This window comes from Mchenga conophoros, linkage group LG11, assembly GCF_057382185.1.
Source record: "Mchenga conophoros isolate Kocher_MC1m ecotype Shallow Benthic linkage group LG11, M_conophoros_male_GT1.1, whole genome shotgun sequence".
In the NCBI taxonomy this organism is placed as follows: domain Eukaryota; kingdom Metazoa; phylum Chordata; class Actinopteri; order Cichliformes; family Cichlidae; genus Mchenga; species Mchenga conophoros.
Window position 1 is genome coordinate 17,400,432 of NC_140536.1, and position 18,966 is coordinate 17,419,397.

At 40.9% G+C, this 18,966-nt stretch overlaps 1 protein-coding gene across 4 annotated transcripts in view; it reads right to left on the reverse strand.

The window, feature by feature from the left end:
- col14a1a (collagen, type XIV, alpha 1a) overlaps positions 1 to 18,966 on the reverse strand; it is a 161,131-nt gene that overhangs the window by 62,768 nt on the left and 79,397 nt on the right. For all 4 annotated transcript variants that reach the window (XM_085291188.1, XM_085291185.1, XM_085291187.1 and 1 more), the window contains 6 exons: positions 16,803 to 16,942; positions 11,641 to 11,764; positions 3,567 to 3,710; positions 3,123 to 3,287; positions 2,869 to 2,907; positions 2,563 to 2,701 (listed from right to left, as the gene is read on the reverse strand). In XM_085291188.1, the coding sequence (XP_085147314.1) occupies positions 2,563 to 2,701; positions 2,869 to 2,907; positions 3,123 to 3,287; positions 3,567 to 3,710; positions 11,641 to 11,764; positions 16,803 to 16,942 (751 nt within the window). The remainder of the gene's footprint in view (positions 1 to 2,562; positions 2,702 to 2,868; positions 2,908 to 3,122; positions 3,288 to 3,566; positions 3,711 to 11,640; positions 11,765 to 16,802; positions 16,943 to 18,966) is intronic.

Sequence of the window (18,966 nt, forward strand, 5' to 3'; positions counted from 1 at the left end):
AAATGTTATTTATTTATTAAAATAAAAATGTACTTATTTATTTAATTGTGTGTTTGTTTATTCAAAACCTTGTACATGTTTAAAACTGTAGATATAAAAACACAGACCAAACAAAATAATTAATTTTGTTTAAGGTACGATGGACAATGACACAGTTCTGTACACCACCACAGTTTAAATCAAACAATCAATGTGTGATTGTAGTACAGACTTTCAGCTTTAATTTAAGGGTTGTAACAAAGGTGCTGTACTGTATTGTAACTGTTTCAGAATTAGAGCCATTTGTATAAACAGTCCTCCATTTCTAGAGGCTCAAAAATAATTAGACAACTGGCTGACAGGCAGTTTAATAGCCAGGTGAAGCAGTTTCTCTCATTATACTATGACAAATAGGAGATAAATAACCTGCAGGTGATTCAAAGTGTTTAACTTGCATTTGGGAGCTTTTCGTGGAAACCATCAAAAATAGATCAAAAGAGATGCCGAACAAAATAAAAAAGGTGATCATTAACCAAGAAAACCAAAATAAATCTATCAGAGATAAAAGGAAAACTTTAGAAGTGACCAGCTTAACAATCTAGTTCTTTCTTAAAAAGAAAGAATACAGTGGCCAACAAGATCGAAAACCCAGAAAGACCACAAAAGACAACTAAAGTGCATGATGACAGAATTATTTCCATGGATAAGAAAAACACCTTTACAACATCAAGTCAAGAACACATTCAACGAAGTAGGTGCATCGTCGCCAAGAACTAAAAATTCTCATTCATGAATGTAAATACAGAGGCATTTACTTTAACCATAAATCAGGAAAAAAAGGCAAACATATTAAAAACACAAATGTAGCTTCCTGATTTGGCACACAGCTATCAGAAGTGTGTGAACCCAGACCTTAAGAAGGAGAAAGTAGTGCATTACAGATGTTTCTGATTCATTTATCATCGTGTCCCTGTGTCGTGATCATTCTTATGGCCAAAATCATCTTTGCTTATTTGCTCTAAGATCTAATCTCATTCTTAATGACACTTGAATAAAGCTATGCCCAGCTGCCAACTCCAGATGTGCCAATTGTTCATCAAGCATTTGTGCTGTCAGGCGAGTTAGCAGTCATAAAGAAGAAATGTGATCAGTTGTTTCTTGGCTTGGGTAGCGTGGTGCTGCAGTGGTTAGGACAATAACCTCACAGTTAGAAGGTTACTGGCATGCTTTTGTGTTCTCCTTGTGCCTGTGTGGCTTCCTCCCACAGTCCAAAGTCATGCATGTTGGATGTTAGATGAGGGGCTATCTGTCTGTATGTGTTAAGTCTGCGAAGAAAGTGCAGCCTGTCCAGGGTGTACCCAGCTTTTCACCATGTGGCAGCTGGGATAGGTTCCAACCCCATTTTAAAGTTGGATAAGTGGTTAAGAAAATGGATGGATGTTTTTTGGCTGTTTAAAAGTTACTGTTATATTAGATGCAGACTCCAGTTAAAAGTTTTCTGACAAGAGAATCAATTAGAAAAGCTAAACTGTGTGTTCAGCTAAAACAGAGCAAATCATTAATGAAAATAAAGAGAACAGTAATCTGAGCAAATCCACTTCCTTATCAGACGAAATAATGATGCACAACTGAAATACAATTTCAGTGGCACAGTAACTCATGTGTCTTGTGATCCATCACAGTTCACAGGTTCTTGTAAAGTGTAATTTGTAGAAACTGATAAGTTATCTTGCCATTGGTTGGCTGTATTGCACAAACTAATGAGAATAAAAATCCAATGAGAAGTCGAAAAGTCTCTCAAGCAGTCATACCCAGGACAAATTTATTCAGTTCACCACCAAAAGAAAGTGTTTGAGTTCAGGAGTATTTACAACCATAACCAAAAAGTATGGTAAAAATATGTAAACACATCAGCATGTTATACTTGGCAGTGGCCATAATACTGATTTTAGCATAATGGTGATAGAAAGTCCCAAACCACACCTTCCTTATGTGGGATTCACCCATTAGGACCACTCCATCCTTCACCATGACCAATAAGATCACTGTTATAGTTAGTTTTCTTTGTGTCCTTGGGCAAGACACTTCACCTGCCACCTACTGGTGATGGCCAGAGGGGCCGATGGCGCGATATGGCAGCCTCGCTTCCCAGGGCAGCTGTGGCTACAACTGTAGCTGCCTCCACCAGTGTATGAATGTGAGAGTGAATGAATAGTGGAATTGTAAAGTGCTTTGAGAGTCTCGAAAAGCGCTATATAAATGCAATCCATTATTATTATTTTATTATCTAACCATCTAACAGGATACAAGTGGTATACAAAGCAATGTTTCAAGCTATCATATCAAATGGCATTCAGTGAACTTCTGTCTTTATCATTTTATTCATGCAAAATGTAGCAACATGCAACCTTAAAGAATTTGGAGCTGTGTTTGGAGTTTATAAAGCTCATTAACGTTGAGCACAGTTTGAGTGAAAGCCCATTAGGTGATCACTGTTTGTAAGTTTCAGTAAAATCTGACCAATACTCAAGGAGGACACAATTCTTGTGATGTGAACGGATGGATCAATGTTCATTTACTCACTTGGTGGGCTGAGACACCAGGGCATCACGGTGTAACCTGTAGCAAGGGAAGCTGTTGAATGAACCCGGCTCCAGAGAAACTCCAGGTATGGTGCTATACTCCTTCTCTACCAGGCCAAACTTCTCCATCATACGGAAACCTGCAGCAGAATCATCACCATTAACACTTTGGTGTAATAATCAATAATCATTGCTAGCACCACTATGTGGGCCATCATGATGTAATTGCAGTCATTATTATTTACTTCCTCTCCAGGGATTTCAGCACAGTGCATGGCCCTGTGTGATTGGTATTTGAAACTCTTACCTGCCAACGTGTTACCGCTCATCAAAACAGACGGACAAGCTGAAAGAACAAAACTGAGTCTGTTAGTTCATTCAACATTAGCACAAGTTCTTCTCTCCTCCATTTTTTCCCTCAGGATACATATCTCCTTTTCTCCCAGCTGAATTTTATTCTGTCCCTCTTCCCTTCTGTCTACCTGTATCCCCATCTGACTTGAACTCATTTTCCTCCCGGCCTCTCTCTCTCTGTTTTAAACATGAGCTGGTGTTACTCACTGGCAGTGGCAGCCTCACAGACAAAGGTAATGAGCTGCTCTTCTATTTTCTTCACAGCGTCCAAATCGTCCACAAAAAAGACGTGTCTGTCACTGGGTTTGCTGGCGATATTCACCAGCTCGCCGTAGTCTGCGTCCGCAAACCCAATTGCGAAGATGATGTAGCCTGAGAATGAAATTAAAAAAGAAGACTCATTACAAGCTGGAATTAATTAAGTCCTTTAATCTAACACACTGTTAGTTTTCTTGCCGCAGCAGCGTGAGAGATACAGGACTAAAACAGAGAGGTCGAATGAGGATTTTCTCTGATCTTCTTCCTGGACTCTAACCACACACGCTCATTATAACAACATTACATATCTCACCGACTGTCACAGACTCATAGTTTAGGGCCAGAGTAAGTCATCGTTCATTGCATTTCAGGATTAATGACGTAAATACCCACCCTCCACCTGCATCTCCTTGGACACTTTGTTGACATCGTCTTGTGAACGTCCATCGGTCAGAACGACCAGGACTTTGGGAACGCCCCTTCTGGCTCCCGCCTCTGAGGTGAAAATAGACTCCTTCACATGTTTGATGGCTCTACCTAACAAGAGACAAACCAGAAGCAGCATAAAGCAGAAAACTCACACACATGTTTTCGTTTTGTTACATTACACAAATGAAGCACGGTTCAGGCAAAGCAGTGAAGTCACACTTGTTCCCGGCCAGATGGCACCAGTAGCCTTCAGTAAACTTCCCAGTCATCAACTTAGTCAAAATGTTTAAACGTTTTTTGAACATTTGTGTGTATAAGTTACAATTAAATACAAGTTTGAAATCATTTTCAAATCATTTCACTTTTTCCCCAAAATGTTTTCTTCCTCTCGGTTCCTGTAGATAGTGTTTAATACCGTTGCTGACCACTTTTAACACCTCTCTTTAGATTTGTAGCTTCATATTTTCACATTTTGGAGCAGTTATTTTATCATCAATCATGTTTCCCAAGCGAGGCTCGATGCTGATAAATGTTTTGGCAAATGAAAGCTATTGGAACCACGGATGTCATCTCTAATCATCTCAAATTCTCTTCCCCACATCAATCAAAGAGGTGAAACCATGTGACCTTTGATGCAATTTTAATGGACCTCCTAATTTATTATTCCACTGACATTAATAAAATACATTACTGACTCCATAATTATCAGACAAGTGACCCAAAAGCCCCTGAAATTAGATTTAGGCTGAGCGATTAGCATTTAGAAAAAAAAGAAAAGCCAGAAAACAACTTGTGTGGCGTGTATCTCAATGACACCCAAAGACAGAAAGATAGACAACGTCACAATGTGGTTTACAGCATGCTATCAAAAAAATTAAAAGTCACTTGCTAATGGATGTAATCAGTCAATAAAATCTGTCTAGACAGTTTTAAAAGGTTTCAGGAGCCACCCACAGCAAAGCAACTGAGGGGATTTCTGTGCACACCTGTCAGTGAATTTAATGATGATTTATGTGCATCACTGTGCTTTAAGCACCTTGAGAAGTTATGCAAAATAAAATTCAAAACAGCAGAAAAACTTTGTAGCACCTACAGCACATTTTTCTTTATAATTTTTCCTTCAGGAAGCTCCTTCTGCTGCCATCAGGTAAAAGCATCGAAAAATTAACTCTGAGTAGGTGACGGATGGTCATCTAAATAAAAGAGAAACTTTTACGTTTCTTTTTCTTTTTCATTTATCACAAATGAATGCATACAGAGCACCAACAATAAGTCTAATCAGTCATACATTGGTAGGTAGTTTCTATTTAATTCCATCATTTGCATTTTGTCCATTATAATTAGCTGGAAATGATTAGTTGAGCTGTGCTAAATGTTGCTCATATCCAGATGACCTTTTCATAATAAAAAAAACCCCATCAGTCCTTCTCTGTCCTCTTACACTCTCATCTCTCACTTCTCATGTGTTTCCAGGAGTTATAACAAGAGGTGCAGACTCAGGAAACTTTGCACTAAAACCAGCACATCCATACATGGCCCGCCCATTAACTGATACTGCTAAACACTGGTATTAATTCTTCTATGTGTGCATGATGTCTTTCAATTTTTAACCACACTCCACATCATATCTTCACTTTCTCCTCTTTGTTTTTTTTTTTTAGAGTGAGCTGTCACTGATGAAAAATGATAGAGTGCTTGGCCTGTAAAGTGTTTTGATGTCAGATATCTGCCAGTGCTACATCTGTTTCTACACTGTCTTCTCTTCGTGATGGGTGAGACAGCAGCTAGCCAGGCATGAAGTGACACACTGGACAGAGTAGGAAAGAAGGAAAGTGAGACAGGGGAGGGGCTAAGTGGATCGTTGAGGATAGGAAAGAAGACAGAAGAGTGGATCCAGATGGGGAGAGCAAGTTAAAAAAAAGTGATAAAAAAAATTATTGCAAAACCAAATCATGTCAGGACAGCTTGAGTTGGAAAGCCCATCATCAATCAGCGATTCATTATTTTGAGTGTGTTTGTGTAATCTGTGTCATTTTACATTTGTTCTGGTGTCTGGCAGTTTACCAGCTTTGTTGCTGTCACTCAGAAATAGAAACAATATGGGAAAACAAAAGATGCTTAAATGTTTTAAAATTCAAAGGCTTCATGCAAAAGAAAGAAGAAAAAAAAACAGAAAAAAGTTATATTGCAGTAGGAAACGCTCCCTCCCTGTTCTTTTGTGGCTGTAGGTGGAGGCTGTAATGTTCCCTCTGGAGTATCATAAATGGACAGAGCCATTAAATCCTCTAATCTTTAAAAAGTTACAGTAAGCTCATGAGAGTACTTAAAATTTTAATCAGGGTCATGAAAAGCATTATTGAACATATACAAAGGCTTTAGAAAGGGTTTTATTGGTTTCACTGGTTTGACTAATGTACTGGTGGGATGAGTTTTATAGTCACCGAAACTCATTCATACACTAATTCTGAATTCATAAAGGAGTCATAAACCTAGATGAATTGAGTGAGGGTCCCAGAAGACTGCATTAATACAGATGAATAAGGGTGCTTTCTTTAAAAAAAGTCGCACCCTTACTAATATAATGTATGACTGGCCATTTTATTAGGTATGCCTGATCAATTTAATAAAAATGTTTAATCAACCAATCACATTGCAGCAACCCAATGCATTTAGCCTTTTGTCAGCAGATCTTAGAGAAGAGGTTCTCAGAGTGAGTGAAGCCATTGCGGGGGGGGTGGGGGGGGGGGGGGCTGTAGAAAAAAAAGAAAAAAGAAAAAAAAATGCTTGGACGCTGCTCGCATAATGGACAGGCTTTTTTTTAAGGGGCTCCCATGCAAAGGCAAAGCATAAAGAGAAGCGTTGCTAAATATGCATCCAAACCAACTTCCATCCAAGCCAGAGACTAGAACATATGATGAAGCATATCTTGCCCTGGGCTTCACCTCCACAACAGCTGTCGTTCCAAGGTAGGTTTCCCCTGTGTCGGGAGCACACACTGGGCTCTCCAAATCAAATTCTTGATTTTGAGTTCACAAACACTTCTTATAAGACTAACTACTCCTGCAACTGAAGGAGCAGTTCTCTGGGTGAAAATGCCATGTTGATGACAGAGGTCAGAGAAAAATGACCAGACTTCTTCTAGATGATGACAGAGGTCCAAAGTAACTCAAACAACCAATCATTAGAATGCAAAGGTGCATCTCTGAATGAACAACACATTGAACCTTGAAACAGATTGGCTACAGCCGCAGAAGACCACATCTTTGTCTACTAAACACAGGAAATCAGGCTACAATTCACCAAAACTGAACAACAGAAAATTGGAAAAAAAACATTGCTAGGTCTGATAAGTCTCAATGTCCACTATGACATTAGGATGGTAGAGTCAGAATTTGGCATGAAAGGATGAATGCATCCTGACTTGTATCAACAGTTCAGGCTGCTGGTGTAATGGTGTGAGAAAAAGTTTCTCGGCATACTTGTGGCCCCTTAGTACCAACTGAGCATCATTTAAACACCACACCTGTCTAGGGTTGTTGCTGACTTTCTGACTACAGCGTACCCATCTTCTGATGTCCGCTTACAGCACAATAACACAACATGTCAGAGAGCTCAATCATCTGAAACTGGTTTCTTGAACATGATAATGAGTTCACTGTACTTAAATGGCCTGTACAGTCATCAGATCTCAATCCAATAGAGCACTTTTGTGTTGTGGTGCAATGGGAGATTCACATCACAGGTGTGCAGCTGACAAACCTGTAGTAACTGTATAATGTTATCATGTAAATATGAAGCAAAATCTCTTAGCAATGTTTCCAGCACCTTGTTGTATCTGTGCCATGAAGAATTAAGGCACTTCTGTAGTAAAGGGGTCCAACCTGGTACCATCAAGGTGTCCCTAATAAAGTGACCAGTGCGTGTATCGCTAAATAGCTGAAAATCAAAAGTAGCACATTCCGTGTCTCCTTAATACATGCACATAACTACACACTTTTACATTTGCTCACAAGAAGCTACAGAAACACAATTTGCCACGTGTATACTGTACTGCCAATCCGCTCCAGGGATTAACATAATTACTTGTATACAGCAAAAAATAAATAAAAAAAAATCTCAACACACACACAGTGTACTCATGTACATTGTGTATACAGGGATAAAGACTAATGCAGCTATATCTATGTTACATCAATCATTGACTAAGCCAGCCAGAGGCTCAACAACTTGTTAATGAAATGCGTAGTGACAAACAAAATCCCAGAATATAAGCCTCAGCGTGCTCTCTCTCTAACTTGTATCAGAGCGTACTGATGCTGGAACAGAAACTGACTATACAGTCTAAAAGGATGCAGCATCATTTACATATTGTTTATGAAATGGGTATATAGAAAAGGCTTTGCACTACAGGTTTGATCAGAATATGAATAAGTAGCTGTCGGATCTTCTTAAGCAAAAACCTTTGCAGGCCTTCAAACAAGAAACTCAATCCATGTTGCTACAGAAACAGCTCTGCACTCTCAACCAACTGTATGAGGTAAGGAGGCAGAACTATTTCTCAGAATTAATAAAGATGTCAGACTGAACTTATACCTAAAAAAGATTCCATCTTTGGAAATCCTACCATAAACAAGTACACTTCCGAGCACATTTCTTCTACTCCAAAGGTCATAGGACGGCGATATAAAGTGAACAAACCACTTACAGTAAACATAAAAGGGCATTAACACTGCAGGGCTTCTTGCTGGCTAGCTGTTGTATTCACACAGATAGCCAGAGGCTAAAGGTTTAAAAGGAATAAAAGTACATATTTTGGGGGGCTTTGGACACAATGAGGGTCCCTAATGGGGCCTTTGAGGAGAATCTGAGGTTTGGAAAAAATGAAAAGGGAATAGTTTGGGTTTGGAGAGCAAACAGAACTTATGGATTGTATTGCAAGCCTCGGTTTTGAAAGCCAGAGGAACTGCTGACCCTTCCCTCAACGAACCAGAGGAGCAAAATGTACTGTAAGGAAGGGGAATTGGGTTTTGCACTTTAGGCGATTTAGGCCTTTTCATTTTGTAACATTCTCTGTCCAAAATTCATTCAGCAGCATATCAACCCTGAGAAACACAGTCAGTCCTAAAAGACTATCCTCAGTGACAAGAGGAATAAGGATTTCTGCTGCCGACTGTCAGGCCCCCGCATAGTTCTGATCCCAACACACTGTAGCAATTCTAGGATTATATATGAAGTGAAAGAAGACACTGAGAAAGTGTAAATCTACAGATGATCTATGGCAAGAGCACCTAAAGCACCAAATAAACAACCAAATAAAAAAAACTAAGAATAAGGGGAAAACACAGAGGGGAGTAAATAAACAAACGCTAAGACCAAAAAAAGTACAAAACTAAGCACATAAGAAATCCAGTGAACAAATACCAAATGATAACCAATGCTACAAAACTCAAGCAATAGACAAAACTTCATAAAAGAGCAACCGGGGAGGATAAAAAAAACACAAGGAACCAAATATAACGAACACTAACTGAATTTCAAAGAGTAACAGAAACACAACTAAAAGCAAGAACCATGACCTCACAAAAAAGACAACAAGAGCAACAAAACTCAAACCCTGAGTCCAAGAGTGATACAAGTAAACTGAACATACCTGTGTAATTAAAACAGAGATTCATTATGTTTTAGAAGCTATATTATGAATATTGGATCACAGAGTACCCCGCGTTTCATCCTAAGACAGCTGGATAGGCTCCAGCGCCCCCGCGACCCTGACAAGGATAAGCAGAAGAGAATGGATGGATGGATGGATCACAGAGGAGAAACCATAGAAGAAGCACCATTAAACCAAACAGAGACATACTCTTCACCTTTGTCATTGTAAAAAAGCACAATACAAGTATTAGATATACTATGCATATTCTATTATTCTTTTTCTATATGAAATATGTAAAAAGTATAAAAATCAAGTTAAAAATAAAATACATGCTGTGTTGGTGTCTTAGACGAAGTAAAAACAGCCTGAATAACTCACAGTGTATCTGAGCTGCTGAGGAATAGTTTTACTGTGCTGGCTCCAGTTATGTGTGCGTTTGTGTGTTTGTGTGTGAGACAAAGAGATCAGGGTTGGAGATACACTAGTGAGTCTGTGAGCATTAGCTTAACCTTGTGTGAACCAACTGACTCCTACTTTTTATTGTGTGGTGAAGATTAAATTTCATGGTTTATTTTCCGCTCCGCAGTAGACCACATGCACTCATATACACATTGCCCTGTCAGCTAAAACACCACCTGTTTTCACCTGTTAAACTATAATTGGGAAGCTGGACCAAAGAGAACATTTAGGAAGAGGAGACAAATGAAAGAGGGATGGGATGAAACAAAGCGGCCAAAAAGCAATGCCGAGAAGAACGCTTGAAAGGAAGAAGAAGAGAAAAGGAACAAAGATCAGCAACAAAGAAAGAGAGTAGAGGAAAACACATGTAGGAAGACTAGTGGAATCGGCTCTGTATCACACAGGTATAGCTCAAGGACACAATTACTGTGTGCAGACACTGAGCCCTGACCCAAACTTTAGCAGAGGGAAAGCGCTCTGAACGACCAGCATTACCTGCACAGTCACATACCACATCGAGTTAATGGCTTTCACCTTGTGTAGACTAACGCAGCGGGACATTTCAACATGAGTTTTACAATAGATTCATCATCCGTAGTGTTTGTTATGCATACTGACAATGAAGCAGGAGTGGTACAATATACCAACATGGACAGAATACTGATTTGATGTTAATGACGCACATTTGATACGAATAAAACTAGTCAAGTTATTTGTACACGTGTGTATTATAGTTATACGCACTGCTCAAAAAATAAATAAAGGACAACTTTATTTAAAAACACATCAGATATCAAGCGGTAAAAAAATCATGCTGATATCTGTACTGATATGGACTGAGTAATGTGTTTGAAACACAAGGAAGCTACATTATATGATGGGAATGAAAATTAGCTACTTGCAGAGCGCTGAATTAGAAGGAAGCCAGAAAATCAAAGTGAAAAAAGAAGGAAACATAGACCCAAACATAGAGTCACTAAACATAGATTCACAGAGGTGTTCTGTTAGATTTAGGTCAGGTGAGCATGCAGGCCAGTCAGTGGTATTGATTCTTTCATCCTCCAGACACCGCCTGCATACTCGCCACATAAGGCCGGGCATTACACCTGGGGGAACCAGTACCCACTGCACCACCATAGGGTGTGATAATGAGTCCAAGAATTTAAGCCCAATACCTAATAGCAGTCAGGGTGCTGTTGCCTAGCCTGTAGAGGTCTGTTGTATTCCTCCATGGATACGCCTCCGCAAACCATCACCGACGCACCACCCAAACAGTCAGGCTGAACGATGTTACAGAGCCTGTCACTTCTGGTATTCTATTGCAAATGCCACGAAGGGCTGGGCAGTGAGGGCAGGCAGTTCCTGGAGGATGAAGAAATTGATACCACTCACTTGCCCCCATGCTTGCCTGACCTAAATCCAATAGAACACCTCTGGGACATCATTTTTCAATCCATCCAAACCCCAAGGTTGCACCTAACAGTCCAGGAGTTCAGTGATGCCCTGGTCCAGACCTGGGAGAAGATACTCCGAGACACCATCCATCTTATTAGGAGCATGCCCAGACGTTGCCAGTCATGCTTAGAAGCACATACACACTACTGAGTACCATTTTGAGTTGCTGCAAGGAAATTCCCTCAGAATGGACTAGCATCACTTTTTCACTTTGATTTTCAGGTTGCCTTTGAATTAGGCCCTCTGTAGGTTCATCATTTAAATTTTTTATCAAAACGATTTGGCATCCTTTTATTCCTAAAACATTATCCAGGCCATAAAGCATGATTTTTCTCTTTTTCATCTGTGTTAAATTTTTGAGCAGTGTACTAACATAGATTATAATGAAAATGTCCTGCTAATAAATAGAGCTAAACAAAGGGAATTGCAGTAACTATCACCACTATAATCCTGCCATTGTGCTGTTCTAACCTGTCTTAGTGTTTCCTCCTTTATAGCTGATTCTCTGAATAGCCTCCAGCAGTGCTTCTTTGTTGCTATGAGAACTCAGCTGGAATTCGGTCCGAGCATCGTCGCTGAACTGAGCAACGGCCACCTGGAGAGAGACAGAGACACATGTCAAATAAAATTATGCAAATTTAAAGTGCCGTTTGCCTGAGCCAGTTTGGGTTTAAACTCCGTATAAAGGGAGAATTTAGAAAATAGTAAAATTCTGTCATCATCTGTTCACAGTCATGTCATTCAAAACAAAATGGATGAGATACGGCTCTCCATCACTAACAACAGACGGATTATGGACTCAAATGTCATGTTTTTCACCGAAACATGGCTGAACAACAGCTGCCCGGACAATGCTATCGAGTTAGCAGGACGCCACACACACCGAGCCGACAGGCTAGCAGATGACTCCGGCAAGACCAGAGGTGGAGGTTTGTGCATTTATATTAACAATGCTTGGTGCATGAACTCCACTACTACTGAGAGTCACTGCTCACCTAATGCGGAGTTTTTAATGGTCAAATGCAGACCTTATTATCTCCCCAGAGAACTCACTTCGATCATACTCACTGCCGTGTATATACCCCCCGACGCTAATGCTAGGTTGGCCATGAAAGAACTTTCTGCAGCCATTAACGAACACCAGAATAAACACCCCGAGGCTGCTTTTATTGTTGCTGGCGACTTCAACCACACCAACTTAAAGACAGTCCTCCCCAGATTCCACCAACATGTCTCCTGCCACACCAGAGGAGACAAGACTTTAGACCATGTGTATTCCAACCTGGCTGGAGCCTACAAAGCCACACCCCTCCCCCACATTGGACAATCGGACCATCTCTCCCTGTTCCTCACACCTCGGTATTCACCACTCATCCAACGTGTGAAACCTGCTGTGAGGACAATTAAAGTGTGGCCAGAGGGGACAGACGCAGTGCTCCAGGACAGATTTAAAAACACAGACTGGAATATGTTCACCCACACAGACCTGGACCAGTACGCCTCATCTGTACTGGATTACATCTCCAAAACCACAGACAGTGTCACCACCCAGAAACGGATCACCATGTACCCCAACCAGAAGCCTTGGATGAACCGGGATGTTCGTCTCCTCCTGAAGGCCCGCAACACTGCCTTTAGGTCAGGAGATGCACACGCCTACAGTACAGCCAGGGCTAATCTAAAGAAGGGCATCAAAAAAGCCAAACACCATTACAAAAAGAAGGTAGAAGAACACTTCTCCAACTCCAACCCCCGACGCATGTGGCAAGGACTCCAGACCATCACAGACTACAGGACCACCAAACCCTCTCCCGCATCCTCTGATGTCTCCTTCCTAAACGAGCTCAACAACTTTTATGCTCGTTTTGAGCGAGGGAACCCCACAACCACAACCAAAGCAGACATGACGCCAGACCACCAACCTATGACTCTCTCCCCCACCGATGTAGGAGCGGTGCTGAGCAGGATCAATGTCCACAAGGCTGCAGGCCCTGATGGCATCCCCGGGCGTGTTCTCAGAGCGTGTTCTGGGGAGCTTGCAGGAGTGCTCACAGACATATTCAATCTGTCCTTGGCCCACGCTGTGGTACCGGCCTGCTTCAAATCCACCTCCATCGTCCCGATACCCAAAAACTCCAACCCATCTTGCCTCAATGATTACCGCCCAGTAGCACTCACCCCCATCATCACTAAGTGCTTAGAGCGACTGGTCCTAGCACACTTCAAATCCTGTCTCCCCCCCACCCTGGACCCCCACCAATTCGCATACCGCCGGAACAGGAGCACAGAGGATGCAGTCTCCATCGCAATGCACTCTGTCCTCTCACACCTGGACAACAACAACACCTACGCCAGAATGCTGTTTATAGACTTCAGTTCAGCATTCAATACAATCCACCCCTCACAACTCATCAGGAAACTGACAGACCTGGGTATCAGTTCCCTCATCTGCAAATGGTTACTGGACTTCCTGACCAACCGCCCCCAACATGTCCGGCTGGATAACCGCTGCTCATCTACCATCACAATGAACACTCGGACCGGAAGGCGTTGCAGAGGGTCGTGAAAACTGCCCAGCGCATCGCCGGAGCACCACTTCCTGCCATAAAAGACATCTACAGGAAGCGGTGTCTGAAAAGGGCTGGGAAAATCATCAAAGACCCCAGTCACCCATCACATGGACTCTTCACCCTCCTGCCCTCTGGGAGGCGCCACAGGAGCCTCCGGACTAAGACCACCAGGTACTGGAACAGCTTCTTCCCCACACCCGTCAGACTCCTGAACTCTGCCTCCTGACATCTGACCCACGTTAAACTCATGGACTGAACATACACACACCCACAATGGACAACTGTACCCTCAAACACAATAATAACATGGACTGAACCACCACTCACAACCACTAGCACTTTATATAGCCTCTGTAGAAACTATCTACACCCTCACTTATCTTAACTGCACTAATGTATAGCTCTGTGTAAATAATCATTCTGTACATTCGATAATCTTTAATCCTACAACTGTTTACAACTTGCATAGTTCCCATTTCTGTATAGCTGTATATCCCAGATTCTGTAAAGTTATTTATTTCATATTCTGTATAGTTTTTCATATTTATATCCTGTTCATATCCTGTACATAGCTTGTACTCACTACAGCCTGTACATACTTATAGTTATAGAATATTCACAACATACTTCATACCGTGTACATTATAACATACCATAATAGACCCATTTCTGTAATATACTCACATATCTATATTATTGCTAATATATATTGTAATATATCTATATCACTAAAGCACTTCTGGATGGATGCAAACTGCATTTCGTTGCCCTGTACCTGTGCATGTGCAATGACAATAAAGTTGAATTCTATTCTATTCTATTCTATTCACGATACTGCCACAAAGGGTTTTCAGGGTAGTTTCAGCCTCGCCCCATAGTACAAAAAACCTAAATTACACACAAAAAAATCTTATCTGGCATTAGTCAAGTGTTATGAAGCCAAATGATTGCGATCTTGGTCAAACAACCTAATATCCACGTCATTATCACCAACACTCTCTGAATTTTTTCTGGACATTAACAACAGTATCAAACAGATATTGCTATTGTTCACTGATGGTAATTGTGTAATTACATTAATTGGGGTGCGACAAAATAGCCCCACAAAGCGAATGTAGTGCAGATGGGTTTGTCTGTACATGATGCACAAGAGGCCTGAATATACAATTCACAGTTTAAGATTATAGCTTTATAGACGGGGCAGTGTTATCACCTTTTTTTCATCTGGTCCTTCCTGGTGTATTTAATATTTTTCACACTAAGAAACACTCATGATGCAAAAAGGGAATAATGCAACTTTTTCTACAAGCATAGGGGAAACTTAGGAATACATACATCCACATTCCCAAACTGGCACTGTAATCAGTCTAATATCCATACTCTAAGAGCGTCGGACAACTGTCATTACCTCCAGACTGCTAATGGTGCTGTTGTTGGCTTTGGTCAGCCTACATTACCCAGCCAACTCCCTCTTTATTGTGCAGCCAACTTTCTCACATTACAGCCAGCGCTCTGATGCTGGTAGCCTACTGCCAGAAGGTTATGGGGCACAGCAAGGCTAGTGAACTCCTTAACAGCAGACATTACACAAATGAAACAAAAGGGTTTAGCAAGCACCTCTACAGTGTGATAAATGAACCAGCTGAGGTTTGCTGACATAGTGGGGGCCATGCAGGACAGAAGCGCAAATAAATGAGTTCACAGTGACAACAGGGAGCAACAGCCCCGAGTTAGAGCTTAGCATTACTATTGATGGACCTGATAAATGGGAGATAGTCTGAGGGAGTGAAGATGGTAATATCCCCCGTGGTAACATGAGTCAAACTTTTGCTCTGTTAGAATCACGTTGACAGAGAACCACTCACTGTTTATACCAGCTTTAATGCATCTGCACTCAACTTATTAAAATCACCATTTCTGCAGGAAAAGTATTGTTTTCTGGAACGGTGGCTGCAAATGAGTGGAGTTAACTCAATACCGCTCAGCAACAAGAGGTCATTCCAGAAAGTAAAGATTGACTCACGGGGAGTTTAAAGTTTCTTCTCACTTTCCCAAACTTTTCAACAGATGTAAAGCTTTGGTCCTGCTGATTTATCAGGGGGTTTTCAGGGTAGTGGTTGGCTCCAGAGCATCCTTCTAATATCAATGAATGCCAGTGTCAGCACCTTTCTTTCCTAAACAATAAATGATCCGAAGGATGTGGACTAAACTCAAATGATCTAAGATACATTATATGGGTAAAATTTCTGTTCTAATCAAATTTCAGTGGCTAACTTTGAAACAAAGAAAACAGTAGGTTACAGAAACTAAGTGGCTTTTCGATAAGTCCCCTCCATCCTCTCATTATCAGCATCCAAGCTCCTTTATTTTACTCTCCGCTGAATGTTAGTCTAGCTTCAGCAGATCCTAAAGCAAAAATTAAAAATAGCTTTTCTTTCTCTTTTTGGTGACTGGCTATTGGTGAAATTGGCTGCAGTGCATAACGGCTGGAGGAAAGAGGATGAGGTAATTCGCTAGAGCGGCAGGGGGTTGTAATCTATCTTTTTGCAGGGATTAACACCCGCATACACATAATTCTCTCGTCTGTGAACGAGTTCCTAACCCTCAGATTATACTCAGATATGCAATTAAGTTATTCCCTCATTATTATGGTTTTGAGTACGGCTGCATTTGGCTGGAGCCCCACTGTCTGCTATACATCATATTTCCCATGAGGAAAAATTCTTAAACAAAGAAAATAAATTGCAAAGAGACTGAAAGGAAATGAAAAGCCTTAGGGACAATTTGGATTTCTGTTGGTTAAACTGTGTAAACTGGCAAAACGGTAATTTTCACTAGACACAGGAATTTAGACTAGACACAACAACCACTAACAGTCCTAAATGTGAATCCAAGCCCTGCAAAGAGTCTCACTTCACTGTGAGTCAGAGCGAGGCGGTCAACACAGCATGACGTTTTAATCCATAAACCTTCCTTTCCCATGTAATGACAGATTTTTGGGGAAAACTGGTATGAATGAGTAAAACGAGATAAGTTCACTAAGAATGCTGTCATGTGACTGACCTGGGTGCCATCTTGTCCAATCAGATCCAGCGATCCCATGGTGCTGTAGAGGAAACGTGTAATCTTCATGAAGTTGTCGTCTCCGATGGACCAGGAGCCGTCGACCAGGAACGCCAGGTCAGCCTTGGCCTCCTTACATACTTCAGACAGATAAGGGAGGGGTTTAGATTTAGTCAGCACAACGCTTTGTGTCTACACAAAAAAATAATTTCACACAGTGTGAATGTCAGCAGAGGACAAAGCGTAAGTGGAATATTAACTGGCTGCCTAATATATTCAGACTCAGAGTAAATATGCAAAGTATGAAGCTCTGCAAATATACATCTGCTGGAAAAGGGTAAATATGCAAAGACTAGGTCTTCAGAGCAATCTGCCAACTGTGGAGTTCATAAGATTAAAGGTATGGTGCTCACACATTTTTAAACTCTGATTTTTCTGAACACAAAATCATCTCTATCCTGTCTGGTTGTGCCGCTCTTATATATCCACGGCCCTGCAGCGACATTTCCCTCTTTTATTTGTCTCAGGTTTCTTGATGACTCCCAGCAGCCTTTTCATCACTGCTGTAAAGTTGTTTTGTGGTTTTAACAAGTCTGCAACCTCCAAGTCTTTGCTAAATTTCTAACCTTGTTTATGACCATGTCAGTATCCATAAATTCCAATGCAACAAAGGAGAGGAGAAAACTTCAATGTTAGAGAGGATTGTTTGTGTTTCGGGTCTGCGTTGCCATCTGTCTTGAACATTTGACCATTTTCAGTAAATTTTCTTTCTATCTCTTCATGCGGCATAACTTTGTTTCTTTGTCTTCTCCCTCCTATGTAGAACAAACACACGGTCCTTGTGTTCTGTTTCTCCCATCTTTGCAGTTCTGTCCCGAATAAAGGTTGCCTGTCATTACAGATGGAGGCACTGGTCTGACAAAGGTCAGAAACTTAGACAGAAGCGCTTCCAGGCGGGCTCAGCAGGTGTGTCTTTCACTTTTGTGGACCTCGTGTTGTGGTGCGACCTTTTACCTGAGCTCATCAGACAGGAACAGAGGAGGACGAAGCCTGTCTGGGTAGTAGGTGAAAGGGTGGTGGACTCAAACCCCTTCGTTACTTGAGCTTTCGATTTAAAAAAAACATTTGAAAAACATTTTTGCTTGTCCTAACTCATGAGTCATTCACAACCCTGTTTGGAAAAGAAAGAAAGAAGCTGTGTGCTAATAAAGACTAAATTGCAAATCATGTTTATTAACTTGAAAGCATCAAAAAGAGAAAACAAAAGTTGAACTTGATTAATTTCTTCAGATTAACACTGAAATTATAGTTTTGGAGCAACACATGCTGCTCTCCAGATGACTTTTTTTGAGCTTTGTCAAGTGTGCTAAATCGGCATGTATTACAACAGCATGGCTCTTTAATAAAACAGCCCAAAGCTAAACTGGCATGCCAGCTGTAGAGACCTGTCACCTAATAAAAGAGCGTACAAAATCCTATATTAAGTATGGCTTTATAAGCATTTTGCATAAGAACAGAGGAATTAGGCTCCTTGCTCTCCAAAGGCTCAAGTGTTATTAAAAAGTTAGTGACATCATATTCATTATTGGCTTTTTAAAAATGGTTCAAATGCCTTAATTTGACATGCTCTCTTTTTTAATGTATTAAAATAGATATAGTGCTTGGATTGGATGTGTTTTATTACGTAGATTGTAGTTTGAATTTATCAAGAACAGCTGAGGCTCATTTTCTAAATTTTACTTAGTGATTGATCCAGTGAAGAGAAACTTCACAGGTATCATAACTTGCTGGTCAGCGGTGAGTCAAGTGTAACCTGCATGATTTGAGGAGAAATAAAGCTGAGTAAGAGTGATCAGATTAGCCTAGCTGAGCCTGTGGTAATATGATAAGAGGTTACTTTTCTTCATTTTGGTGTTAGCTGCAGCAGAATCAGTATATTTCACATAATTAAGTCATTGTGGAATAAAAATGTCTGAGATTTTCCTTTAGCACACCCTAAATTTACAAGCCGACTCTCCAAATTTCCTTATGATTTACTGTGTATGTTCAGTTTCAGTACCACAGCAGAGCGGTATAGCACGTTGGGGACTGTGCCTTCTTCTTTCGTGCCTCCGTCTCCCTAGCATCCTCCTCTGTCACACCATCTGCACGCCCTCAATCACTA